The sequence below is a fragment of the Trichosurus vulpecula genome, chromosome 1 (assembly GCF_011100635.1).
Source record: "Trichosurus vulpecula isolate mTriVul1 chromosome 1, mTriVul1.pri, whole genome shotgun sequence".
NCBI classification, from domain to species: domain Eukaryota; kingdom Metazoa; phylum Chordata; class Mammalia; order Diprotodontia; family Phalangeridae; genus Trichosurus; species Trichosurus vulpecula.
The window spans coordinates 32,958,148-32,984,226 of NC_050573.1; the positions used below are offsets into that span (position 1 = coordinate 32,958,148).

The window sequence follows — 26,079 nt, forward strand, 5'->3', positions numbered from 1 at the left end:
CACACAAGCATCCAAGGCAGGATGTAGTCCCAGGTCTTCCTTATCTCTAGGCCAGCATTCTACCAGCAACTTCCCAGTGCCTCTGCCTTACACCCAGCAGGTATTTAATAAACGTTGGTTGAGTTCAATTGCGTGTGGTCCAATTTAGGCCAATCAATAGTTCTCATAAAATTCTCTCATCCATGGATAATTCATAGGAACCAGAGGGTCTAGAGCTGGAAGGGACCTTGGAGATGATTTTGTCTAAACTCCTCCTTTTAAGGACTAAAAATTTTAGACTAAGTGACTCTGGCAAGGTCACTGGTTACAAATAACAAAGCTGAGATGTGACTTCAGCTCCTCTGCCTCTGAGTCTAATTCAAATGACTGAGATAAGCCAGGCCTTTGATCTCTTCCCTACATCTTCATGAGGCAGTAATAAGACAGATACCACAAACCACAATGGGGGGCCTCTGAACTTATTTCCTCATTCGCCTGAGTAACTTCACCTCCTATAGAAATGCAATGTGATAACATATATGAAAGCACCAGGTGAGATAAGAACACTGCTAATGCTAATGGAGCAAAAACTACATCTGTCTGTGGTAAATACAATGAGAGACATAAGATAACATCAAGACTGGCAGACTGGGTGCTAACAAAAAACTGAACCTGCATTCTCCAGCTAGCCCATACTGAATTTCCTTCTCACTTCTACCAAAAACAAAGTAAACCGCCTCCCCCAAATGCATTTGTTTCTTCAGTAAGTCAAATCAACATATCTAAATCGCTTCATGGCAGTTTGGTTGTACAGGTCACATAAGGTTTAAATGTAAACCAGAATCATTCCATTTGGATCTGATCCTCCAACAGAAGTAAAGTGTATCAGAAAACCCTTCACTTTACTCCCTGAGTGTCCCATCCACAAATCCACCCATGAACAGCCCCCAAAGACAGTAAAGTATATCCATGTACTTACTTGTCCAACCTTAGAGAGCTTAAGCTCTCTTAGTGTATAGTCATGGGCAGCACTTTCTTTGACGTTCCTAACACGCATAGCCCCATACTCCTTTAGAGCATATTCATCTGGCCAGTATTTGACACATTTACTCTGGAAAGAATCAAAAATGAATTAGTCCCTATAAATTATTAAGTAAAAATCTAAATATTCAGAAAATATATCTTAAAGTCTCACTTAAGGGTTATCTGGCCAAAGCTACTAAGACAAATCAAGACTCAACTTTGGCATCTCAACACTATTAAAAAAAAAACCAGCTTTTCAAAGGGAAGGAAACTCAATTCAATTTAAAAAATGATTAAGAACCTATCATATCTGTGGCATTGAGCTAAACTTTGAAAATACAGATACACCACACTCCCTGCTCTGGGCTTATTTGTTAAAGTGAGAAAATTCATAAACACACAAAGGCCTATAACACAAAGAAGGCCGTGATGGGTATAAGGGAGGGTTCCAGGCAAAGTTAAAAAGAACTATGGGGAAAGAGATAATTTTCAGGTGGGAGTGAGAATTGAAGAAGAAAGGGTCTAGGAAGATTTGAGCCTTGAAGGAAAAGAAGAATTTGAACGGTAACAGATAGAGGTGGGTTTGGGTTTTTGTCGGATTTTTTTTGGGGGGGCGGTTTGTCGGGAGAGGCAGTCCATTCTAGATTAGGGTATATGTTGCTGGAACATTGCATAGGTAGGGAGAGTAACCCTTGAAAATTCATATTTTGGGGGCAAACGTATGCTTCATTTTTCTATGACGGTAGTTGCTCATCCGCATATAACAAGAACATGTTTTCTGTTTATATACAGAAAAGGAAAGAAGTAATACCAGAAGGAAAGACAGACAAGCAGGACAGCAGTTGAAGTTACATGTTGAATTTATTATACACCTTAAAGAAAAAGCAAGCTATAATGAACAGATTCCAGGAGCTAGGTGGCTCAGCAGATAGCACCAGGCCTGGAGTCAGCAAGACTCATCTTCCTGAGTTCAAATCTGGCCTCAGACACTTACTAGCTGCATGACCTTGGTCAAGTCACTTCACCCTGTTTGCCTCAGTTTCTTCATCTGTAAAATGAGCTGGAGAAGGAAATGGCAAACCATACCAGTATCTCTGATAAGAAAATTCCAAATGAGGTCACAAAGAGTTGGACACAACTGAAAATAACTGAACAATACTAAAATAATAGATTTACAGTCCCTGTACAAACTTCTTTTCTTGTGCTACCTTGGAAATGGAAATTGTCATTTTATTGATATCTTAAGTTCAGAATTTTTAAAATATAACTTTTATTTAAAAAATAAAAACAAAAATAGTGCTTCAAAGGTTAAAATGAAAAGAAAAACTTGAGAACATTGAAGGTAATAGCTAAAAAATATGAACACCAGATCTGTTTTATGATTATGGAAACAAATGTATTTTACCTTACAGTGTAGTAACAGAAGATGAGCATGTGGTTACTAAGAAAAAGTGAGCTCTCTCACAGAGTGGAACCAGCTGATGAACCAGGAAAACAGAATGGTAAAGCATAGACTTCAGAGACATGTTAAAGACAGGCTATAACTTGGCCAAAGAGAAGCTGGGGTTTTTTCTCTCTTCTGCTTCCTGCTGCTGAGGAATGAAGAGGATATATTTTGTTCTCTACTGCTACCTGTTGCTGAGAACAGAAAGAGAAGACAGAAGATACTTTCTGCCTCACCACCTGTTACTGTTGAGAGGTAGAGAAGAAATCTTGGAAACAAGCAAAATAGAGAGGCTTTTGCCAATATTAGGACAAAGGTCACTGCCCTCTCCTAAAAGTATCTAACACTGCTTCAGAAGAAGGAATCAACTAAGATGCTGCCGAAGAGCAAGCCCAGATGAGCAGAGGAACAGCCTAGAAGAAGAAAATCAAAGAGATTATATCAGTAAGTCAATATGGCTAGTTGAGATGCCATGACTAGTGAAGAATTAATCCAGCAGAGTTTGCAACAGCTCCGCTTATCAAGAAGCATCTACACAATGTTCATCAGGAATATTTTTTATGGAAAGTTCCTGAGACAGAGAGAAGATAATGAAGTCTACAGAGCTACAAGCTGACTTGGCCACATATTTTCTCTATCCATGTGCTCTATCACCATTAGACTGTAAGCATATACCTACTATCCCCACAGACACAAAGTACGTTGATGAGAGACTGTGACTGATATTTATGGGTGAAATGATATGTAAATGTTATATATTTGCTTTATATTTTCAGTAAATGTCAGTTAAGACTGAAAATTAGTAATTGATTTATTAACAGAAAATACACCGATAGGGGCTCAGGACCTACAGTTTCAGTAGAAATAGTCACCCACCAGGTTTACCCCCAGAGAACTTTAGAATGTTGAATCACAGCAGCAACTTCTTTCTAGAGAATCACCCATCTACCAGCATGGCAGCAGATAAAGAGGAAACAAGCTGCTGAGAGCATAAATGAGGAGGGAAAAGAAGGTACACTGAACAAGTCACATTCATGAAAAGAAGCCGTAGATTAGAACTGGATGTGACAAGATCTACATGCCAAGATCAAGAATTTTAGTTTATTCAGCAGGCAAGAGGAGACACTAAAGCTTTGGGAACAGTGGACTGATGATCAGAGTAATGCATTAGGAAAATTATTGTGTCAGAGGTGTGAAGGATGGTTTGGAGAAAGGACAGAGTGAGACTGGGAAACCAATTAGGAAGTGTAGTCTAGGTGAAAAAAGAAGTGCAAGTCTGAACTGGGGTGCCTGTAGTAATCTAGAAAGAAGATGGATAGAAGAAATACTTTGAACAACGATCTCTGATACAGGTCTCATTTCCAAGATACGTAAGGAACTAATTCAAATTTATAAAAAGATAAACGCCGTTCCCCAATTGATAAGTGGTCAAGGGATATAAATAAGAGGTTCTCAAAAAAGATAGCCAAGCTATCAACAGTCACATTAAAAAATGCTCCGAATAACTAGTAATTTTAAAAATGTGAATTAAAGCAACTCTGAAGTTCTACCTCACACACATCAGACTGACAAAGGTGAACAGAAAGGAAAATGATCACTGCTGGAGAGGCTGTAGGAAGACAGGCACACTAATATACTGTTGGTAGAGCTATATGCAGGTCCAGCCATTCAGGAAAGCAATTTGTAACTATGCCTCAAAAGTCAATAAACTGTGTACAGTCAATCCTCAACATTTCCACGTTTAACTTTCACAACTTCAAGCATTCCCATGATTTTATCAGTAATCTCGTTTTCACTTTTGCATTGGCAATCGTGCGTGTCAGTGGCTATGTGCAAGAGAGGAAAAAAAAGAGGAACAATATAGGCAAATTTATATCCACAAAAAGGAGGAAAGTATTCATAAAAGTGCTCAGGAATCTGCTCCAGAAAGCGATGAAGTAACCTCTCAAGGGCCCGATGAGGGAATTGAAAAAATGAAAAAGCGGCTAAGTTGATGAGTAAATGAAATGATCGTCATCCCCTCCCTCCATCATTCTTCCCACCCCACTCCCACCCTCTTGGCACAATGGAGCAAGCGGTCTGGCCTCCCGGGCTGCCCGTACAGCTGGGCCCCTGCGTCAGAACCAGCTCAGTGATGAGTGGCTGCCCTCGCTAGGCCCAGGGCAGCTAATGCTAGCCAGCTCTGAGCTCAGACTAGGGCACTCACCCCAAGGCATGTCCTTTGCACAGTGAACAGTTGAACCACAGAGCCAAAAGGGAGATTAGAGATGGCAGGGCAGGTTGCCCTTTTTCCTTTTTTACCTCAGAGTTCTTCTTCAGACATCACAGCCCTTGCCTGTCCCTGTCCACTGCCTCTTCTCTCCCCTACATTTTATGACAAAAATATTTATAGCAACTCTTTTTGCAGTAGCAAAGAACTGGAAACAAAGAGGGTGCTCATTAATTTGAGAATGACTGAACAAATTACTGCACATTAATGTAATGGAAGGGAAAAGGCATTTATTAAGCACTTACTATGTGCCAGGCACTGCGCTAAGTACTTTACCAACATTATCTCATTTGATCCTGATGATAACCCTGGGAGGCAGGTGACATTATTATCCCCATTTTTTTTTACAACTGAGGAAACTGAGGCAAAAGTTAAGCACCTTCCTCAGGGTCACACAAATAGTAAGTGTCTAGAGGCTAGATTTGAACTTAGGCCTTCCTGATCCCAGGCCCAGTGCACTGAGCCCCCTAGTTACCCCTAGGGTAATACTATACCTTAAGAATGATGGGGACAGTTTCAGAGAAATCTGGGAAGACCCATAAGAACTCATATAAAGAGAAGTAAGCGGAACCAAGAGAACAATTTATACAATAACAACAATGCTAAGGGGATTGGTTCTGTTACATTTGGATTCAGTCAAAGGGCTGCACTTGAGGACCTACAGGGCCACATGTGGCCTTGAGGCTGCAGGTTCCCCACCCCTGAGCTGGGGAGTCATCAGTATGGATCATAACTGAGGCCTCAGAATTGGACAAAAAGACAGAGAGAGAGAGAGACAGACAGACAGAGAGAGAGAGTGTGTGTGTGTGTGTGTGTGTGTGTGTGTGTGTGTGTCTGTGTGTGTCTGTCTGTGTGTGTGTGTGTGTGTGTGTGTGTGTGTGTCTGTGTCTGTGTGTGTGTGTGTGTGTGTGAGAAAAGATGGTGAATGACGGAATCTTGTAGGATCAACCACAATTGGGGAAAGAATGAGAGAGAGAAAAGGAAAAAAAAAACCTAACAGAAATGATGAGGAAAAGTTGAACTGGGCTGAGAGGAATGGAGGAAGCAGCTTTTTAGCACAGTTTTCCTACACTGAATACCTCCCCGAAGAAGAGAGACAAAAGAATGAGAATAACAATTACCCGGCATTCAAACAAGAGGCCAATGCTCATTTAGGTTTTTAATATGCCAAGAAAACAAAATGGGAGAATCACCCAGCAACAGTGGAGTTTCCTTTCAAACATAACCTGCCTATCGCTTCGTTGGGAAAGAATATAAAATATGGAAGTAGATGGGCTCTCGAATTGTCTAGTGCATTTTCATAGCAGCATACAATTTTGCTCCAGATGCTTCCCATGCCTTGCCTAACCCTAGTGTGAATGTAACTCCTACACTCTATATTTCAAAAAACTAAACAAAACAGGAAGGAACTGCTCCATATCCAAACTTCCCAGCAAATTTAGGGATCCAGCAGCTACTACATATGTCACTACCGAGGAGACCCTTCCCTCAGCTACAGCTGGGAGTCTGAGGTGGCCAAGTTTCCCACAGCTGCTGGCTTCAGGAACAGGCAGATTGAAAAAGATGGCACCAAAAAGATGTTTCTTGCCGGCAACGAGGGGAGTTTTTATGCTAAATAAGGGATGTGCTCCTGATCATTGGCAATCCATTCTGGAAATGGGCTTCCTTTTTGCACTGTTTCTTTTTCCTATAGCACCCCCACTCTGAATCCCAATCCACTTCCCATAACTCTCAGAGCCCAAACTACAGGAGAGGAAATCTGTCTTCTGCATTTATGAGCCACAGAAATTTCCAGTTAAACAACTATCACTGAGAGAACAACAGCTAGTATAGACACCCAAGGAGCTCCATGATTCATGGTTTTTTTTTAATGGCCACAGGGAGATGGAATATGAGCTGAGGGGCTAATGGAAGTCCTGGAAATTGGTGACTTGCTATGGTCTGTTTCTTATGGCTTTTCAGTTCAAACCTCTGCCTTCCCCTTGAGCACAATTCTGATCTGAGCATATTTTTGAAAGACTCGGTACAGTTTTGATGTTCCCAAGTAAACCATTCTCCCACTCCTGATTATATCCAGTGCAGTCACTGGCCAATTAATTCTGGTAGAAGCTTCTGGTCACTCCTGAGAGCAGAGAGCTTTACAGAAGGTGAGAAGACAAAAGCATGACCCTGGAGAGCAGGCTCTGGCAGATTCCCAGATACCACCGGGACCTTTGGTAAGTGAATGCTGAAATTCAGGGTTATGTTTGTTTGCATGCTTTTAAATGAATACAGAAAGGTTCTATTTTCTTTCATTGCAGCACAAAGTTATTTCGAAATAAAACACACACAGCTTGACTTCTCCCCACACACGCTAGGCCAACAAGTGAGTTGGGGAGGATATGGAAAAGAGCTTCCGAAGTGTACAGGTAGCCTAATCCTAAGGCTAAAGAGAAAGAAGGGGAGAGAGAATATGTCTGGGAGCACATCAGCACTGGATGAGGAAGAGCCCCTTGCAGTCCAGCTGCAGCAATATGATACATTTCAGCCGTCTCATCTGCATGGGACAGTTCCTCAGACAGGAGACCAAACTAATTACTCTGAAGCCATCGTAGCTATTTTCCCTTCACAGCAGCACGTCCTTCAAGGACAGGCAGGAACCTGCATTTACACTCAGGCATGAGCCTCGAAAAAGGGCAGAACCCAAGGGAGGGAGCCTCAGGCCTCAGGCTCACCTCTTCAGACCCAGGAAACCCAGAAGAGAGCACGCTCTCAGCTTTATGAAAGCACTTCAAGGTTGGCAATAATCAAATCTGTGTTCCACATAATAAATCCAAGGATAATTAATGACACCGCAGTTCCCTTTGGGAGAAAAATGTTAAATTTTCATTGTACATAAGCCTCATCACAAAGGTCTTTAATGCCAGGCTGTAAGTAGCAAACTTATGTAATGGGCTTTAGAGAAGAAAAAAAAGCAAAGAGAAGAAACCTTTCAGCTCTCTTCTCTCCTAATATAAAAATGATCTGAAGAATGCCAATGACAATCCATGGGCTCCAATGCCCCTGCTGCAAAGATGCAAGCACCATGTGGCTTTTTACCCAGAAACCTCTATCCAAGCAGTGGTTTAATATAGTTTGTATAGACATGACTGCTACAAAACTGCAAATTCAGGTATAAACCAGTGAATTTTTTTTTTGAAAATGAAAAAAAAATTCACCTCAAACACAGTAATGAAGACACAGAAACCTTGATGAATGAAAAGCTTCCAGTTTTTTGTTTGTGTGATCAGTGACTACTAAATGGGACTTGAGTCACCTGACAGAATCAGGTAATCCTCCAAAAATGTCATCCCTCTCCTCAAGAGATCGGTTCCACAAAAGTTCAGGTTTGTTAAAGAAGAGGACTCACTGTTACCATGGTCAATTTAAACCTTCCAAAAGTCTCTAAATATTTCATCACAAAAACAAACAAACAAAAAACCCTGATGCATTGCAAAAACCAATGGAGTAGGAAGCCATAGGCCACAGCCACATGACCAAGTGCACCCTGGGCAATCTCTTGACATCACAGAGGTTGTTGCCCCTGGGCTCCAAGGTCCCAGCTCTCCCATAATCCCATAACCAGCCCATTTCATACTCTACCTTGCCTCTCTCCACTTCTTTCGTGGTCATGACAATAACTCGTGAATTCTCCTGGAATACCATTCTCCAGAAGTCATTCACTGTGTTCTGCAGACAGCCTTGAGTTGCAATATAACTCTTTTTGGGCTTTGAATTGTTGCACTTGGTCTCAAATTCAGGCTAGAAAACAAAAGAAATGTGCCTTAAACAATGATGAGAATTCTACCTGGAGGTCATTTTTCTAGCTGAAAGGAGGAAAAAATACAAACACTGGCAGCCCATAGGCAGGACTGTAGAGTGCAAATGCAGAGCTTACCATGATAATGTTCGCATTAATATAATCCGACACTGGTTCATTTGGATCCCCATCATGTAGGACAACCCTGGTGTGATCAACTAAAGAAAGATACCACAAAGTCGTTAACGCCAACATTAACATTTTTTCAATAACTTACACAAAGAATTCCTGGTTTATCTAGCAGTTAATCCAAAACTCAGCAACATTCTATTTCCCCTAGATAAAAAATTATGCCAAGAGCCCACCCCCAATAAGGGCAATGAAAGTGCACCTGAATCACCCATCAAGCTGCCAAAGGTGCTTTCTTTTAAAAAAATGGGAGCAGTAAATAAAACAGTATCAACCTAGGAGAGAGAAAGCCTGAGAGACTTGAATTGGGTTTTGTAAATCCCAACCAAAAAAATGTTTTAAACCTGACTCTTAGTAAAAATCCAAACTACTAAAGCTTGCCAGGTTTTACTACAGCATCCTACTAGTCTAACTGCCCTTGTCAATAGCAAGAGTGGCCAAACTGAACTAGACTAGTCCTTGGGCTAACAGGCACATAGTCCATCGCTGGGCCTTTCCATCTTGGGAGGACCAGCCAAAGCTTGTGCTCCACTGGCATGGCCCTGAAAAACATCATTTCTATGCCAGGAGGAGGTCCCAGAAGATGGCATCAAAGCATCAGCATCTATCTCTAGACCCCCCAAGGCATCCTCAACAGAGGTGGAAGAAGGCTGGGTAGGCCCTTCTCTGGATTTCAGAAGTACTCTTCTTTCCCCCACAAGGCAATCCTATCCCTACCAGAATTTGTTGTTTTAAAGGGGAAGTTACCCTGGGAATATTCCCAATATCCTCTTCTAAGCAGAGTTCAAAAACTAAAATTTCCTATCTAGCATCAACACAAATGATCTGACATTTGAATCTCAAGCTTCAGCTTTGCTTTTACAGGGTCGAAACTAAACAACTGGTAAGATCCCTCCGACTCTAACATTCTCCAACTCTCTGATCAATGACAGTGTTAGTGACATGAGAGTTCAACAAACAAATGTCTGGTTTCCCACTAGAACTGGCCGTTACAGATGCTGCTGACAATAAAAGAGATTAGGGATTCTACGTTAGTGAGATAAGGACAAAGCCACTATCTCTCCAGCAAAAAAATAAACAAAATTATTGGAAGTGACTACTAAGGGAAATACAGCCTATTGATACTCACAGGGCAAGATGTTCTTATATCTGTTTTTGTTTTTATTTTCTGGCCGCTGACCCTCTTTACGGCTATATAGGAGTTTGCATTCCTGCTGTTGTAAGGTCTGGATAAAAATGAGAGTAACTGGTGTCAGCAATTCAAGAAATATTTCTGAACCACCTGTGCTAGGAAATCTAGGCAATAAAAACAAGCTGAATACAAGTGAGATAAGCAATGGGCACTACTATAGGCTCTTGAGATTTCCTAATTTTTACCCCTCTCTTTTCCTACAGTTCCTAGCCATACAAACCTAACAGAAAACTCAAAGGATATTAGGGGCAGGCAGAGAAGGACAGAAGGTAGGAGATGAATTGCATCAAAAAAAAAATCAGGGAATGAGGATGATCAGGGAAGGATGAACGTGAAAAGAAAGAGAGAGTCAGAGACAAAAAGAGAGAGCACAAACATTTATTAAGCAGTAAATATGCACTGTGCACACAAATATTCCCTGGAGTTCAAAGAAAAGGTGTACACATATGGACAGGGACACACACACACACACACACACACACACATATATATACGGGCGCGCACACGCACGCACGCACCCACACCAAAAAATGCCCCCAGCTAACCCTCCAGCAGCATGACTAGACTATAAACTCTACACAGGCAGCACTTCATGACCTTTGTCATCCACATGATTCCAGATGGTTTCTGATGCTCTGAGTTAGGGAGAATTTATTTCTTGGTTCTTTTTGAGCCTGGTAAGTTCATTGTTAACCTTTTAATGTCTATCTTTAGCAGATGTACACCACCAAGAATAATCAATGAATGCCCACACAGACATTTCCCCATTCCCAGAAAAGAATAACAGCTAACACTTATATAGCACCTACTGCATACCAGGCACTGTGTTAAGCACTTCACAATAACTGTCTCATTATTGTGCTATTATTAGCTGCATTTTCCAGATTAGGAAACTGGGGCAAACAGTTTAAGTGACTTGCCCAGGGTCACCCAACTAGCACGGTGTCTAAGGCTGGATTTGAACTCAGGATGGATTTCCTAACTCCAGGCTGAGGCCTCTCTAGCTGTATACAGAAGACAGCCAGCCATTAGAGGCCAGGGAAACTGTAACACCATCAAAGCCCATATGATAGATGAAACACAGTTCTGAGAAAGGAAACCAGGGGAAGAAAGAAAGGGGACAAGAAAGTGGGTGTGAGGAAGTGGGGCAACTCTGCAACGGGAAAGAGCCTGGAAAGCAGAGAAGAAGACTAGTCAGGAAGGGGGCTAACTCAGAAGGGGGACAGTAAGGTGGGTTAAAGACAGGCCACCAGGCAGGTTTCCATAGATCCAGGACAAAATGTGTCTCCTTGGGTACCATTGGATCCAAGATACAGTAAATAGCAGCAAATTATGAATGGTCAAATCAGCAATGAAAAAGACACAAAAAGGGGGGAAAAAACCCAACAAATTCAGAATATCCAAGTGGTTCATCACCAAGAAATTTCCCCACAGAATTTCTTGAGAAGAGCAAGCTGTACTTCACATAATAATAATTAAATTCCCATTTTATTACTTTGAATTTCAGAGAGCTATAAACCCTCAGTTTGAATTGGTGTTTCAATCTTAGTTTCCAAATGTAATATTCAACCTTGAGAGATATAGCTCATGCCACAAGTCATTTGGCTGGTTAAAACTTGAAAAAGAAAGAGAGTATATCTAATGCATAAGTTTGACAACAAAAAGGTCATTCAAATCCCAAAATGACCCCAGATTAAGGACTGAAGGTCACTGAATGCCTCACAACTGCCCCTCCCGGAAGTCTTGGCTGATTTTCCCAATCAATACTGTCACATTATGGAAAAGATTCTTCCCGGACTGTTGGGGACTCAGAACTCAAAGATGAATTCAAAACTGGATTAGAACATTCATTTCAAATGCCACTAAACAAGCAAAAGTAAAAGCACAAAGGTTTGCCAAAAATAATCAGTTACTTGGCCCAGAACAAAACTTCAGCAGTTAAAAAGGCAAGTTTCACTTCAAGTATTCCCCATAGAATGATGTTAGCATCAGCCCACTGAAGGTACAGCCTAGTCCCAGAAACAGAGACAGTAGCAATACCTGGGCAAAGCTTCCAAGAGCTGGAAAAACAAAGACGAAGGGGAAAAGTAGGAAGAAAAGAAAAGCCTAGAAAAGCCTGGGGCAGCTAAGGGGTACAGCAGATCGAGCACTAGGCCTGGAGTCAGAAAGACCTGAGTTCAGATCTAGTCTCAGACGCTTACTAGCGGTAGGTCCCTGGGCAAGTCACTTAACCTCTGTTTTGCCTCTGTTTCCCATCTGCAAAATGGGGATAATAACAACAAGTACTTCCCATGGTGGTTACGAGGATCAAATGAATAACCATTGTAAAGTGCTTAGCACAGGGCCTGGCACCTAGTGAGCTCTACAGAAATATTAGCTAGCACCATCATCAACATGGTTGTCATGTTCCCTAGTAGACACACTGATAATGATCAAAGAGGTGCCAAGTAACACCTCCTGTTACCTCAGGATGTCAACCTGAAGGACAAAATAGCCTCATAACACCCGCAGAGAACACTAGAACAAAAGACAAGCCAAGTGAGGCCCAGCGCAGGGGCCACTCTATGGCCAGGCATTCAGGCTGCCCCACCACCCTCTTCTCGAATGCAGACTGTGTATTCTAATGAGCCACCATCTGAGACTGTCCTTTACCCCTGAGAGGACGATAGAAAGGACAGGCAGGGGACCCTTTATCATGAGCACAGCGAGGAGCTAATTACTGGATGGCTGGCAGCTGTCTGAGCCTAATAATGAATAATACCGTGGCTCTTTCTCGGCTCCCTTCATCTAAGATCTCAATATACTTGGCAAACATGAATCCATCCTCATCACACCCCGCAGACATGATCTAACATAACACATCTCAGTTTCCATACAGAAAAAGTGAAGCAGAGACAAGGCAGCTTGTCCAGAGTCAAACTGAAGATAAGTGACACTATAAAAATCGAGAATTCCTGACTTTCAAACCAGCCCCGCCCACCCCAACCCCCCAGCAGCAGTACATGCCTTCAGCTCTAGTGCCTCAGGCCACTGAGATGATCCACAGACACCTAAATGGCTCCTGGATTCCTGGCATTAAGAGCATACACACAGACACTGCCCCTCAAGGAGCATTTTAATACTAATTATTTAAACCCTCACTCGGACCAGCAATCTTATAGGACTTCATCCTTTTCCCATTTACAAAAGTTACTAATGACCTGCCAAGTTAAATGTTATTTGTTTCCAATGTCTTATCTGATTCTCTCCCACCTCTCCCTCACCCTCTTTCCAAAGAACCCTATAGCAGGGATGCTAATGATGAGGAATAGGAAGGAGACATTCAGCAAAAGGGGGAGACAAAGGCAAAAAGGAACTGGCAAATTGGATCTTTTGGCCTGGCTAACTGAGAGCTGAAAGCATACACGGGAATGTGACTTGGAAGCAAAGGGCTTACAAAATAATGACTCTCCCTTAAAGAGGTCCAGAAACAAGGTGAATAAGAGCCTCCTGCAAGAAGGGCATTTACAAGGGCCTGTGAAGGCATGTTCTTCTAGCGGGCTACGGAGCAACTAGGTGATCAGTCATATTACCAGGTGAGGAGAGCAGAGAAAGGAAGCAAGGCAAACAAATCGAGGGTACGGTATGCACTGTAACAGCCTCCCAAGGGCAACCTCTCTCTCCTGGACAGCCTGTCCTTCACTGGCCAAGACAAGGTACTAATGGCAATGATCTTTCAAAGCGGGCAGAATCATATCACTATTTCGTTGTCAAAGATAAAGCCACACTCTCCTTCCCCCCAGAAAAACCTGAGGGGCTCCTCCCCAACTCTTTGCTGCTGGTACTGCTGCCCAAGAGGAAGGGGCCCTGAGAAAGTGTGTCTGACAGGCACACTTGTGATAGGCACTCTGGTTTCAATACCTGGAATAAGTATGGCAAAAGGGGTAACCCATCTCCAAAGCCAAGTTTTCTATGTGACCCAAAGTAACTTCAGGTTTTTCCTGTGGCACTGTCCTCCACTCAAGAAACCAGTAAATTCTTTATCTGATTCTCCCTCCTGGAAACACTGCAGTACACAAGAGTATGGCAGGGAACAGTGACAGCACCAGCTTCTAGAAATTATACTGCATGGCTTCATCCCTTTGTTGTCACCATGGACTCCAGGGGACTCTTGTTAGACAAACTGTAAGAGTGTTAAGGGACAAAACAAGGCAACAAACAAGGCCCACATCATCCACCAAGCACTTCTGGGGCACCTCCCATGTGTTCAAGTATAGAAGGCTAAGAAACAGGCCTTCCCTCAGGAAGCTTACACTCACTCACATCCTCTAAGCAATCTAAGACAGTACACAAGTCAAACCTCGGTGCACAGTTGTTATAGACAGGCACAGAGGAGGGCATCAGCGAGAGCCAGAACCATCAGTCAGCAAGAGCTTCCAGAGCTAAATGTGAATGGGTCACTGAAAAATGGGTAAGAGACTCAGCTGGGCAGAGTGAGGAGAGAAGGTAAGGTGTCCCAAGGGAGGGACAAAAAAGAGGCAGGAATGACCATGGCAATGTTTACAAAGCAGCCAAGAAACTCTTCTGAGGAAAAGGTGCACTGCACATTGAGGAACCCTAGAATCAAGGCTGGACAGCTAAGGCAGAGTGTTTATGGAAAGCCTTGACTGCTAGGAAGAGTGGGGGGACACTGGGGCACTAACCTGGGACTCACAAAATACTTCTGGGCTCGGAAGAGTGACATGATGAGACAGCATTTAAGGAAGAGTAGTCCTGATGGACTGGGGAAGAGATCGAAGTGACTGAGGCCTGACAGACGACTGCCCACATCCACATATGAAGCAAGGAAGACTCCAACAAAGGTAGTGGCATTATGGGGTGGGGGTGGGGCAAATTTTGAAGAAATAAAAAGCAAGAGGGCTTTGAGAAATAGGTTACAAGGGATGTGGCAAAGTTGAGGTCGAAGGTTACCAGCTTGGGAGACTAAGAGAATGATGCTATCTTTTACAGAGATAAGGTAGCTGAAAAGGGAAATTAATGAGTTCAATCTTGAATATGCTGAGTTATGATCAAAGTAGAAATGTAAAAAGGACAAGAGAACTAGAGATTGAGTGATAGGACAGGGCTCCCAGGACTTGGGAGTCAATAAGTATTTACCAAGCACCTTATCAATCAATCAATCAACATTTATTAAGTACCTACTATGTACCAGGCACTGTGTTAAGTGCTAAGGATATGAAGGAGGCACAAGACAGTCCCTGCCTTCAAGGAGCTTCCAGATTAATTCGGGAGACAATATGCAAACAAACATATATATAAAGAAACCTATATACAAGACAAATAGGAAATAATTAACAGAAGGAAGGTACTAGAATTAAGAGGAGTTGGGAAAGGCTTCTTGTAAAAAAATGGGATTTATGTTGGGATTTAAAGGAAGCCAAGAAAGTCAACAGGCAGAGTTGAGGAGGGAAAGCATTCCAGGCATGGGAGACAGGCAGAGAAAATGCCCAGACTCAAGAGATGGAGCATCTTGTTCAGTGAACAGCCAGCAAGTCAATGTCACTGGATGGAAGAATGCATGGCATGGAGTAAGGTACAAGAAGCCTGGAAAGGTAAGAGGGGGCTAGGTTATGCAGGGCTTTGAATGCCAATCAGAGGATTCTGTATTTGATCCAGGATGAGATAAGGAATATGAGTAGGGGAGATGACTTGGTCAGGCCTTCACTTTAGGAAAAATCACTTTGGGAGCTGAATGGAGGATGATTGGCATGGAGACTTGAGGCCAGCAGACCTACCAGCAGTTACCACAATAGTCCAGAGGTGAGATGATAAGGGCCCACACAAGGATAGTAGCAGTGTTAGAGGAGTGAAGGGGGTAAATTTAAGAGATGCTGTGAAGACAAATCAACAGGACTTGACCACAGATTGGATATGGAGGGTGAGAAAATGAGGTGAGGATGATGCTTAGGCTGTGAATGTAGGGGACTGGGAGGACAGTGGTACACTCCACAGTAAGAGGGAAGTTAGGAAGAAGGGAGGATTGAGAGGGGGAAAGATAATTCAATTTCTGACATATTGAATTTAAGATATCTATTGCACATCCAATTTGAGATGTCCAGTAGGTAGTTGGAAATGTAAGGATGGAAGTCAGGCGAGAGGTGAGATAAGCAGATTTGAGAATCATCAGCATGATGAATCCATGGAAGCTGCTAAGATCAGCAAGTGAAATATCACAGAGGGAGAAGAGGGCCCAGGACAGGGCCCTGGGGGACAATCATAGTTAATGGATATGACCTGGATAAAGATCTAGGAAAGGAGACTGAAGAGAGGTCAGATAGGTAGGAGAAGAATCAGGAGAGAGGAGTGTCCCACACACCAAGATAAAAGAGTATCAAGAAGAGAGTGATCCACAGTGTCAAAGGCTACAGAGAGACCACGATGGATGAAGGTGGAGAAAAGACCATTAGATTTATCATTAAGAGTTTATTAGATAACTTTGGAGAAAGGAGTTTTGGTGGAGTGATAAGATCTAAAGCCATACCGTAGAAAGTTAGGAAGAGAGTGAGAGAAAAAGTGAAGGCATCAATCGTAGAAGGCCTCTTCAATGAGTTTAACCACACAAAGGAGAAAAGATATGGGATGGTAACTAGCCAGGATGGATGGATCAAGTGAGGATTTTTTTTAAGGTGTGGGAACATCAGCATGTTTGTAAGCAGTAGGGAAGTAAATAGTGGAGAGGGGGAGATTAAAGATAAGCATGTGAGTAGGAATGAAGGCTGTGAAAAATTGCAGTAAAACAATCAATTAGGGAGATTTAAAAGGATTGCCCTTCCACAGTGAGGACCTAAATGAGATTATGTAACATATATCTGTAAAGGATCCAGTTGCTACAATTTCATGATTTTCTCCAGCTTTGTTTAACAGCACATGAGTTAGGAGTAAAGGCTATGGATAGTTGGAGTAATCCAAAACTGAGGCTGGACATGGCAAAACTGGAGACAGGAAAAAGTGGCAATGGACCCAAAGGAAGAGGACAATGTGGAGATAAACTAGTTCAACAAAAGGTTAAGACAGAAAAGAGGAGAGGGCAGCCAACTCAAACATGATGGCTTGGGAAAGAACTTGAGGGGTCAAGGGATTGGAGGTCACAATGAGATTAAAGAATGGAGTTTAGGGTTTCAAAGCAGAGGGAGGGCTAGAATGACAATAAACTGTGATTAAATGAGGGAATTTCATTAATGTGAAAATGGTGAATTTGTAGGTGATGACAAGATCAGGGTTATAACCATCTCTGGTTACAGCAGGAGTAGGGTGGAGATGTAGGTTATGGGAAACGAGTAAGTTTAAGACAGAGAAGCCCAAGGAAAGATGTTCAATAACATGGTCAGTAATGTCAGACATACTGAGATCAAAGGGAATGAAGACAAAGAAAACACCACTGTACTTGGCAATAAGTATTCCTCAGTATTCAGTGGGAACGTTTACCAAGTGGATCAAGAAAAAAATTGAGGCAGCAAGTAAAGACCACTCATTTGAAAAAGCTTAGTTATGAAAGCCTGGCAAGAAAAAGACCAGTAGGTAGCATAGCAGGGGCGAGAGAATGCGGGTGTTTGTTGTTTTTTTAAAGATAAGGAGACCCATGTATATATGACAATGAAAGAGGAGTAGCAGTAGCGGGGGAAGGGACCAAAGAACTTAACAACATTTTAAGGATTTATATTCTTCGAAGCAATGACAAGCTGCTTTAGCTACTAAAAATAGCCCTGGAAGAGAAAGGACTGTCTGTTCTTTCAACAAAGTGACTGCCTCCTCCGTAGTGGCAGTGGACACACGAAAGGGAAAATGATTCAAAGTAAAATGATCAGCAGGAGACCAAAAGATCATTGCAGGCCCACAGGGGCTTACACAAAGTCTATACCTCTTCTCCTACCAGAGGCAATGGAAACTGTCTACCTGAAGAATCTTGGATCTAACCCTCAGTTTGCTCAGTAGTACTTATTTCCCTCCTGGAAAATGTTTAAGTACTAAACTGGACCTCTTTTGTTGGGGGATGAGGGAGAATGGAACTTCCAACAGGGGTGCTGCTGCTTTGTCACTAGGGCCAATTCGTACTAAAAACTACCACAGTAGTGGGAAAAACATCAGATATGCAGTCTGAAGACCTGGGTTTGAATCCTGACTCGGCTACTCTCTCTGGGGCTTAGTTTCTTAGTCTATAAAATGAAAGGGCTGGACTAGATCAGGTGGTCTTAACCAGAATTCATGAACTTTTTAAGAAGGAGTTGGATAAATGTATTTCAATATTGGTTTCTATTTCTTTTATTTTAAAATTTTTATTTATTTATTAGAGGTAATCAAGGTTAAGTGGCTTGCCCAGGGTTTCTGAAGCCAGATTTGAACTCAGGTCCTCTTGACTTCAGGGCCAGTGCTCTATCCACTGAGCCACTGAGCTGCCCCCAATTGGTTTCCTTTTTAATTCCTTTGTGTTGTATTTTCTGCATTTAAAAATCTAATTGTGAGAAGGGATCCCTAGGTTTCACCAGACTGCCAAAGAGGTCCTAAAGGGTGTTTAAAGATCTTTCCAGCTCTAAATACTAGTGTTTATTCAGGATCAAAGGACACTACCCACAGCTTTTACATGGAATTGAAATAAAACCATCATGACAAAAGGGAAACCCACAGATTGCCAAAGAAGGAGGCAGTACCTTTTAAGGGAAATTAACAGGGGCTGTGGCTTGAAGGCAGATACTAGTTTCTACTGGAGACATGTCAGTTACTAGACTTACCAGAAGACTCCATGACATCTGTTTAGCTGTCAGTGAAATGGTTGCAGTGCACCAGGCCTAGGCAAACTAAAAACAGCTCCAGATCTGACTTAGCAACATCCCCACTGCAGAAATAGAGGGACTTCAGTAACAAAATGAAACCGGGCTTTATGGAGACACAAATGAGAGCACTAGGAAATCCTAATCTCGATTAAGGAGACTTTCACCCGAAAGCCAATGCTCCACAATGGCACAGTGTGCAAACACAGCACTTCAGCTCAAACGTAGGCAGCTGGCTCCTCAGAAGCCTCTGCAATGGGAGGGTCTCCAAGGCTGATGCAGAAAGGCCCTGCTCGCTCCCCTCAACAAGCAGCCTAAATAGGAGAACAGGCACATCTACCCAAAAGATGAGCCTGGAATCAAGCTGAAGATTTAATTCTAAAATCCTGGCCCCTTCTCCCCTCATCGTAAACACTAGCATCCTTCAAATACGTTCAGTGATCTGAAGGCCCAGCAAGCTGTGTCTTTTATATAACTGGTTACCTACAAACAGCTTAGAGCTGCTTTTGCCAGTTATAATGAATATGTCTTTAGAGTCAGCCCAAAATGTATAAAATCCAAACCATAACAATCCATGGATTAGTCTAAGAATTGTTTGTACTAGTACATATTTTAATTAGGATCAAAGGCATCTCAAATAACTTTAATCAGTAAGGAATAAATAGCAAGTCAGGAAAAGTCAGGAAGGATGGGCAACAGCAGAAGAAATCCAAAACTGAAAAAGGGAGACTATCATCCCTTTTGGCGGCCTGTCATTCTGGCATAGACTGGACAATGAGACAATATATTCAAATGTCTGAAGAGAGACCACTGGATAAAGAGAAAGGAGGAGAAAAGAGGCTTGAACTGCTTGGGGACAATGGGGTGGGAGAAAGCTGCAGGATGGGTGGAGGAGGATGAGGGTGAAGGAAAGGAGGAGCCAGGCCCAGTGGGCAGCAGCAAGAATCTACATTGCCATTTAGGACACAGCACCCCCTGGCTGCCCAGGGTGAAAGAACTCAGCAGAGGATGAACTCGAAACAAATGCCCTTTGAATGCAGTTCTGGGCAGGTCTCTCCTGAAGACTGCACAAAGGCTCTGGTTGGGTTCTTTTCTGAGATAATCCGTAGCTCCCAGAACACCAAATGACAGTATTAAACCTGCCTCCAAATTCATCCATGCAGAGTATGGCTCAGCTCACTGTCCCTGCCTCCTTCAGCACAGGCACACTAAGGAGATGCTGCCAGCTCAACAGAAAAGCCAAGCTCACAATCCTCAGTACCTACTTTTCACATCCCAAATCCTTAAGAAAAATCAGCAACCTGCATTTGATTCTGACATTAGGGGAAGAAAAAAAGGCATTTCAGAAATCGAGCTCCTCTATTAGCGAAGTGTCTAAAGTAACTTCTAAAAGCCAGAATCTGGGCAAGCTGACGATCGATGACACCTGCAGAGCTTTCCAGAGATCCAAACAAGCCACGGCTGTCGAAGCGAAAATTAATGGCAGGATTAACATTTGATGAAGCTGGCTCCTTTCACAGACCATCACATCACCCTGGAAGGAGGGACAAATCTCTAATTTATCTATCACCTTCCCCAAAACAGCCAAGGTGAAGAGAAGGCAACATCATTAAGATGACAGCATCAGTTTTCTGGGACCAATTTTCCTATCTCAGCATACTCTAGCTAAGCATCTGCCTCCACGGAGCCCACTTTTCCTGGCAATGATGTGTTTTGTACCCTGCCTCCACCTTTACCCCAACCAGAGGCAGTCCTTAAAGCTGAAACAATGAAGACAAAAGCACACACCCAAAAGGGGGGAGGGAGCAAATGAACAGAGAAAGGCAAACAATTTAAAATCTGTGCTCAGTGCAGCTGCAGATCTGGCTACCTTGCCTGCCTGCCCGGCTGAGCCCCCACTTAGCAGACCTTGCAAAAGACAACGGGCCTTTGTCCCTTTCCTCCCTGAAGCCAGCTCAGACTTGTTTGTCCCTTGGTGTTCACGATGTTCCGCAGAGCCTTGGGTCTATGTGTTGTCCAGGAGGGTGAAAAGGCCAGCACTGCATTTAGGACAAGCCATTTTTTTTCAGGACGAGGAGGGCAAGACTAAACCATCGAGATGAACCAGAACGAAATTCTTATTACAACAAGCTCTCTGGAAAGATGTGACTCCTCTTTCTGATCACTGCCCCAGTAAAAAAGGTAGAAATGAGACAGTTACTCTATTCCTTACCTTCCCTCCCCAAGCTACTGCTCTCTGTCATCTTTATCTCACTTTTAAAAAGTTAATGGTTACTTGAGGGGAAAACTGATGGTCATAAAGAGTCATTTCAGGTACAACTTAAAAACAAAGGCCACTTTCCAGCAACTGAAAATATGTTCCTTGGAGTTCAACACAATGAAAAGGAGCCCTGAGGTGTGGAGTCAGAACTGAGGTTCAAGGCCCAGCCCGGCTACTTCCTTTGGGTGACCCTGAGCAAGGCCCTTCCCTTTGCTAAAGCTCAGGCCCATACAATGAGATGACCTCTAAGACGTTTCTAAGGCCACAATCCTCTGACTGAAACCAGTGGCAGGTGCCCACAATACTTTATGGTCTTTCACACATCTTTTTTATTGGAGGGGTGGGGGAGACTGGGCTGCACCCATGGGATGGAAAACCAGTGAAGAACCTTTCTCTAGCCATGCAGACTGGCATCCCCTGTGCAGCTTTTAGTCTCTGTGGATTGCCTGCAGCACAAAGAAGCTGAGGGACTAGCCCCAAGGGCACAGCTGGTACAGAGCAGAGGGGAGGCCTGAACTCAGGCCTTTCTAACTTTAAGGCTAACACTCTGTCCACCAGATGCTGCCTCTTGGATCTTTAAATATTGTTAAATCCTTCATTATTAGATGATAATGTCACAAAATCACACAAAACAGGTCGTTTAAATAATAGCTTAAACTTTCATGTAATGTTGAGACTTTCTGAAAAAGTCTTTCATGAGAACTTTCTCCTAATGAGCAAAGGAATGATACTATTAATATACAGCCAGCCAAAACCCCTGGGCCTGAAAATCAGGAAGACCCGAGTTCAAATCCACCCTTAATCACTTACTAGTGACCTGAGTAAGTTGCTTTACTTCTATTTGCTTCAGTTTCCCCAAATGGACAATGGGGATAATAACAACAGTTCCCTCCCAGGGTTGTTGTGAGGATCAAATGCAGACCTTTGGGCCACCAACAGGTTAGACTAGGGATAGACTTATGATGGTTGGTTGCTGCAGGTCACGTGACAAACAGGCGAGTACATTTTTTGCAGGCCACCCAAAATCCTTTGGCCGCTGTATGTTGTGCAGGCCTGATCTAATGGCATAACATTTGTAAAAAGTGTTCAGCACAGTGACTGGCATGCAATAGGCACTGGAGGAATGCTTATTCTCTTCCCCTCCCTGAAGAACACAAACCATCCTACAGTTCCATCTCTGACTTTTCTACATGCTCTTTTGTACATACACACACACAGAGCTGATTGATTCCTCTATCAAAAGTAATGACCTTGAACTTTTACAATACAATCAGCAGATTTTCCTTTCTTTTACTCTTTGCAATAAAACTGATTTCAGTGAATTTTTCTCAAGACCCTGGCTAACTGCTGGAAAACTGGAATGCAAAGGGGCAGACTCCCTCCCTCCTGCTTTCTAAGACAGCCAAGTGAAGCTGCTGGCTTACATCTTCGATATCAACAGCCATGTCCATCCTCCCAGAATAGAGCACCCTTTCAACTTGCAAGCAGCCCCCACTTCAGCAAACTGGGCGATATTGACAGTAGGACATTCAGAACCCCTGATTTCTGTGCTCAAATTTTAAACACTAGAACAATTTATGTCCCACCTAAATGAACATCTGTGAAAAAGTGTTAACTTACCTCAAATTCTTCCCAAAAACCTTGTTTAACTTTATCCGTGGTCTCAGCTAGTTTGCTTAATTCTCTCACACGGCTTTCGATCTCTGCAGCATTGATACGCGTCGTGTTCAAGGGCTGATCATGATGATCATTTGACATAAAATAAAGGAAATATTAAAGAAGCCTGCATTAATACCAAAATGTCTCCTACATTACATAACAAAGTTATTATGCAGAGAACCAAAGGGGCCTAGAATATGCAACAATTCACAATAAAAAAATTTCAAAATGCTAAACTTTGGTTTATCCCTCTTCTCATATACTTTGACATGCTGACCAACACACAGAGGTTGCCTAGGTTGCCTGCACAATTAAATGTATTCATTCTTTTTGGTGCAATGGAAAATACGGGACCGGAACTGGGATCTAGCCCTGGCTCTGCCCTTTTTGAAATGAAGTGATCCCAGGCCAGTCACTTCACTTTTCTTGGCCTCAGTTTCCCAGATGTGGACCAGGAGAGCTCTACTGTTCCTTCTCCAGTTCTAAGATTTTGTGACTCTTTGTAAGTGGGTTTCAGAGTTGGCTGGAAGTGTAACAATATTCACCACTGAGTCACACTGGGATTTTCAACAATGCTCCCTCCTAAGACTTAACAAGCAGTCTGCTTACTCTAAACAAACCAAATGGGTAAAGTCTTATTGAAGACCACATGAAAACTTGGTGTAAACTACTCGGGAGAGCAGGAGCTGTGCACCCTACTGTAAGTGATGATCTCTTCTCTTTCTAGAGGAGGAGGGAGCTCACCTGCTTGAGCTGGAGCACTGTACCCAGAGTTTCCACCATGGGGTTCTTCTTGTAATGCTCCACAAGATCTGTTAAAGAATCAAACTTCTCTCCTCCACCGACATCATATTTCAGATCCTTCGAAGACAAATAATAGTCTACAGTGACTTCTAGTCACCCAAAGGCCATAGCCAGGATAGATCAATCCTCCTCTTCCAAAGGAGGCCAGAAGACACACCTTGTTAGAAAGGTCAAGACTAATCAGAAGGCTACGGGAAAAGGAAGCAACAGTGACCAAACCTGCAACTGTCCCGAGAGGAGATAGCTGACAGGGTAATACAGATGGCAGCTTTGCAAAGAAATGCTAACAACATGGTAACCCACAAAACCCCTCTTCCCTTCAGGAGGTACAAACAATGCTGGAAGGACATATAAATAGAAACAAGGGGTTGAAATTAAGAAAGGGGTGGCTCCATTGGTAGCCTCTACTGGGCTTTCTGTCAATGGACACGAGCAGAGTACAAGGCTGAGAGGTGGGAGGCACCCCAGATTCCTGGCGCTGCTTCTCCTTCACTCTGCGGCCTTTCACATGTTAGTCCCCTCCTTGGCTTCAGTTTGACTATCTTGACTTTATGAAAGGCACCCAAAGTCCTGGCCTCCCTTCCCTCTTCAAACTGCTAGTCCTTCCCTAACCATTTCCCTTCTTCTCTCCAAATGTGTTTAAAAAAAGGATTGATTTTTCAACCAAAAAGAAAGGGGGGACTTTAAGCTTCATATCCAGGAACATTTTCTAACTAGGAGATCAGAAAAAGGCTATTTGGGGAAATGACAAAAAGATATCAAGATGATATTTAAAAATGTAAGTATTTGGGATTGCTGGTTTAGGGGGAAAAAACTACAAAAAGATTAGGACCATTTTTACATAGAATACAATTTTGCAAATAAAATAGCAAATAAACTGACCTCTCTGGTGGGGCCAGCTCACCAGCACAAAGCAAAACCCCCCAGAGATCCATTCCCAAAAGAGCCTTAATGCAGGGTATCTACTGTAGAATGGCAAATGTAGTCAAAGGCGCAGACTGCGACAATCCTAAGAAGGATCTGTGGCCATAAACTTTGGCAGATGAGCCTCAGAGACAGACTTCAGATGCAATCAAACATAAACATATTAGAGATGCTGCAGGGAAGAAGATTCACTGGTGCATGATTCAATCTGCCAGGGATGGACTGAAAATAAAAAATTTAATAGAGTCTTGAAACAATCAATCAATTTTAATAAACAACAGAGTGCAAACACAGAAGCCTTGGGCTCACCAAACAACAAGGATGCCCCACTGGTCTCCCCAGCTCGTCCTGATGCAGCAGGGGTATGCCACCCAAAGAAGCAGCTCTGGCAACCCACACATTCCCTCAGAGTTTTACCTGGCAGCGAATCATGACGTGTGTCACTTTTGATTTGCCATCGTTACTCTCGCCCTTGTCATCCCCCGTGCGCACAGAGAGAACAAAGTCCCCTGGGTGGCTCTGGCTTTCCCGCACCAAGAAGCTTCCATGTTTTCCTTTCTCAGTTAGTAATTTCTCTGCTTCTTTCCCAGAGAGGTGCCCATGAAACCACCTGAAATTTACATAACATAAACAAACTCTGGGGCTGTCACGGTTTTCGATCTTATTACACAAGGTGCTTCAAACTATTACAAAGCATCAGAATCCCTAAACACAATTAAAAAGATAGGGGCCTCCACTAGGCAGCTCCGAAGCGGGCAAGGGCTGCAAGGGTGGCACGGTGCTTATCAAACTGCTTCAATTCCATTTCAACTGACAAACAATGAAATGCTCGTGTCCAAGTCCTTGTGCTGGGCCTGGGGATATGAACGTGAAAAACCGTCCTAAAGAAGTTTAAAACTGAATGAAGGAGATTGAGGAGGAAGAAGAAGAGGAGGAGGAGGATACAAGCAAAACCACCATAAACACATCAGAAATCTTCTGGAAAGGAAAGCCCTCGCTGTACTCCCAGCCTCTGCGGACATCATGGGAGCGGAATACTGCCTATCATATCAGACTTGGTTAATGTGTAGGTTAGTTCTGATGAAGCACATTTTTCACCTCTTTCTTCTTCATTCTGTGTCTTATGGGATGGCTCTCTGGGTGACGGAGAGATGGGGAATATGTTGAGAAATGGAGCAGATAATAATAAAAACATTTTGAAAGGAAAGCACTCTCATCTTTTCCCATTTCCTCTGACCACTCTCATCTCTAAGAAGCAAAGATTAGCACTTTGTATTTGCTCCCCAACAGCTGCTAAAGCAAGAGAATACTTCAAGCCCGTTGCTCTCTCAAGGACTAGTAAATATAAGCAGTGATGAGGCAGTGGAGGCAGAGAAAGAGCCTCCCCCTGGCACGTGGCCTCCAGATAACGGATTTCCACTCCAAATGAAATCAAACATGCAAAATGATGCCACAATTCCAACCTGTATGGCAGCTGCCTCCAAATACGGAGTGAAAATCTGCCTGGCTGGAGAAACTAAGAAAAGCAATCCTGTGGCACCTCTGATTACCACCACGCCTTCCTTTCTCCTCAGGAGCTCCCCAGGGAAGCCAGGTGCCGGCCTTTCTACACAAAGGTAATAACAGATCCCCCAACAAGAGAAAAGACTCTGAATTGTTTTTCAGTAGGAAGCATAGATCTGATGGGCCAGCCATACTCTGAAGCAGAAAATAAAATTTAGAAACTACTTTAAATCCAGCTAGGTGGTGGTTAG

The 26,079-nt window shown here is 43.0% G+C and overlaps 1 protein-coding gene across 2 annotated transcripts in view; it reads right to left on the minus strand.

Annotated features, from left to right (window-relative positions):
• Positions 1-26,079, minus strand: part of PTPN11 (protein tyrosine phosphatase non-receptor type 11) — a 73,567-nt gene that overhangs the window by 18,100 nt on the left and 29,388 nt on the right. For both annotated transcript variants that reach the window (XM_036752763.1, XM_036752757.1), the window contains exons 4-10: positions 24,743-24,935; positions 23,342-23,458; positions 22,559-22,672; positions 9,812-9,908; positions 8,632-8,711; positions 8,337-8,495; positions 959-1,090 (exon numbers count right to left, since the gene is read on the minus strand). In XM_036752763.1, the coding sequence (XP_036608658.1) occupies positions 959-1,090; positions 8,337-8,495; positions 8,632-8,711; positions 9,812-9,908; positions 22,559-22,672; positions 23,342-23,458; positions 24,743-24,935 (892 nt within the window). The remainder of the gene's footprint in view (positions 1-958; positions 1,091-8,336; positions 8,496-8,631; positions 8,712-9,811; positions 9,909-22,558; positions 22,673-23,341; positions 23,459-24,742; positions 24,936-26,079) is intronic.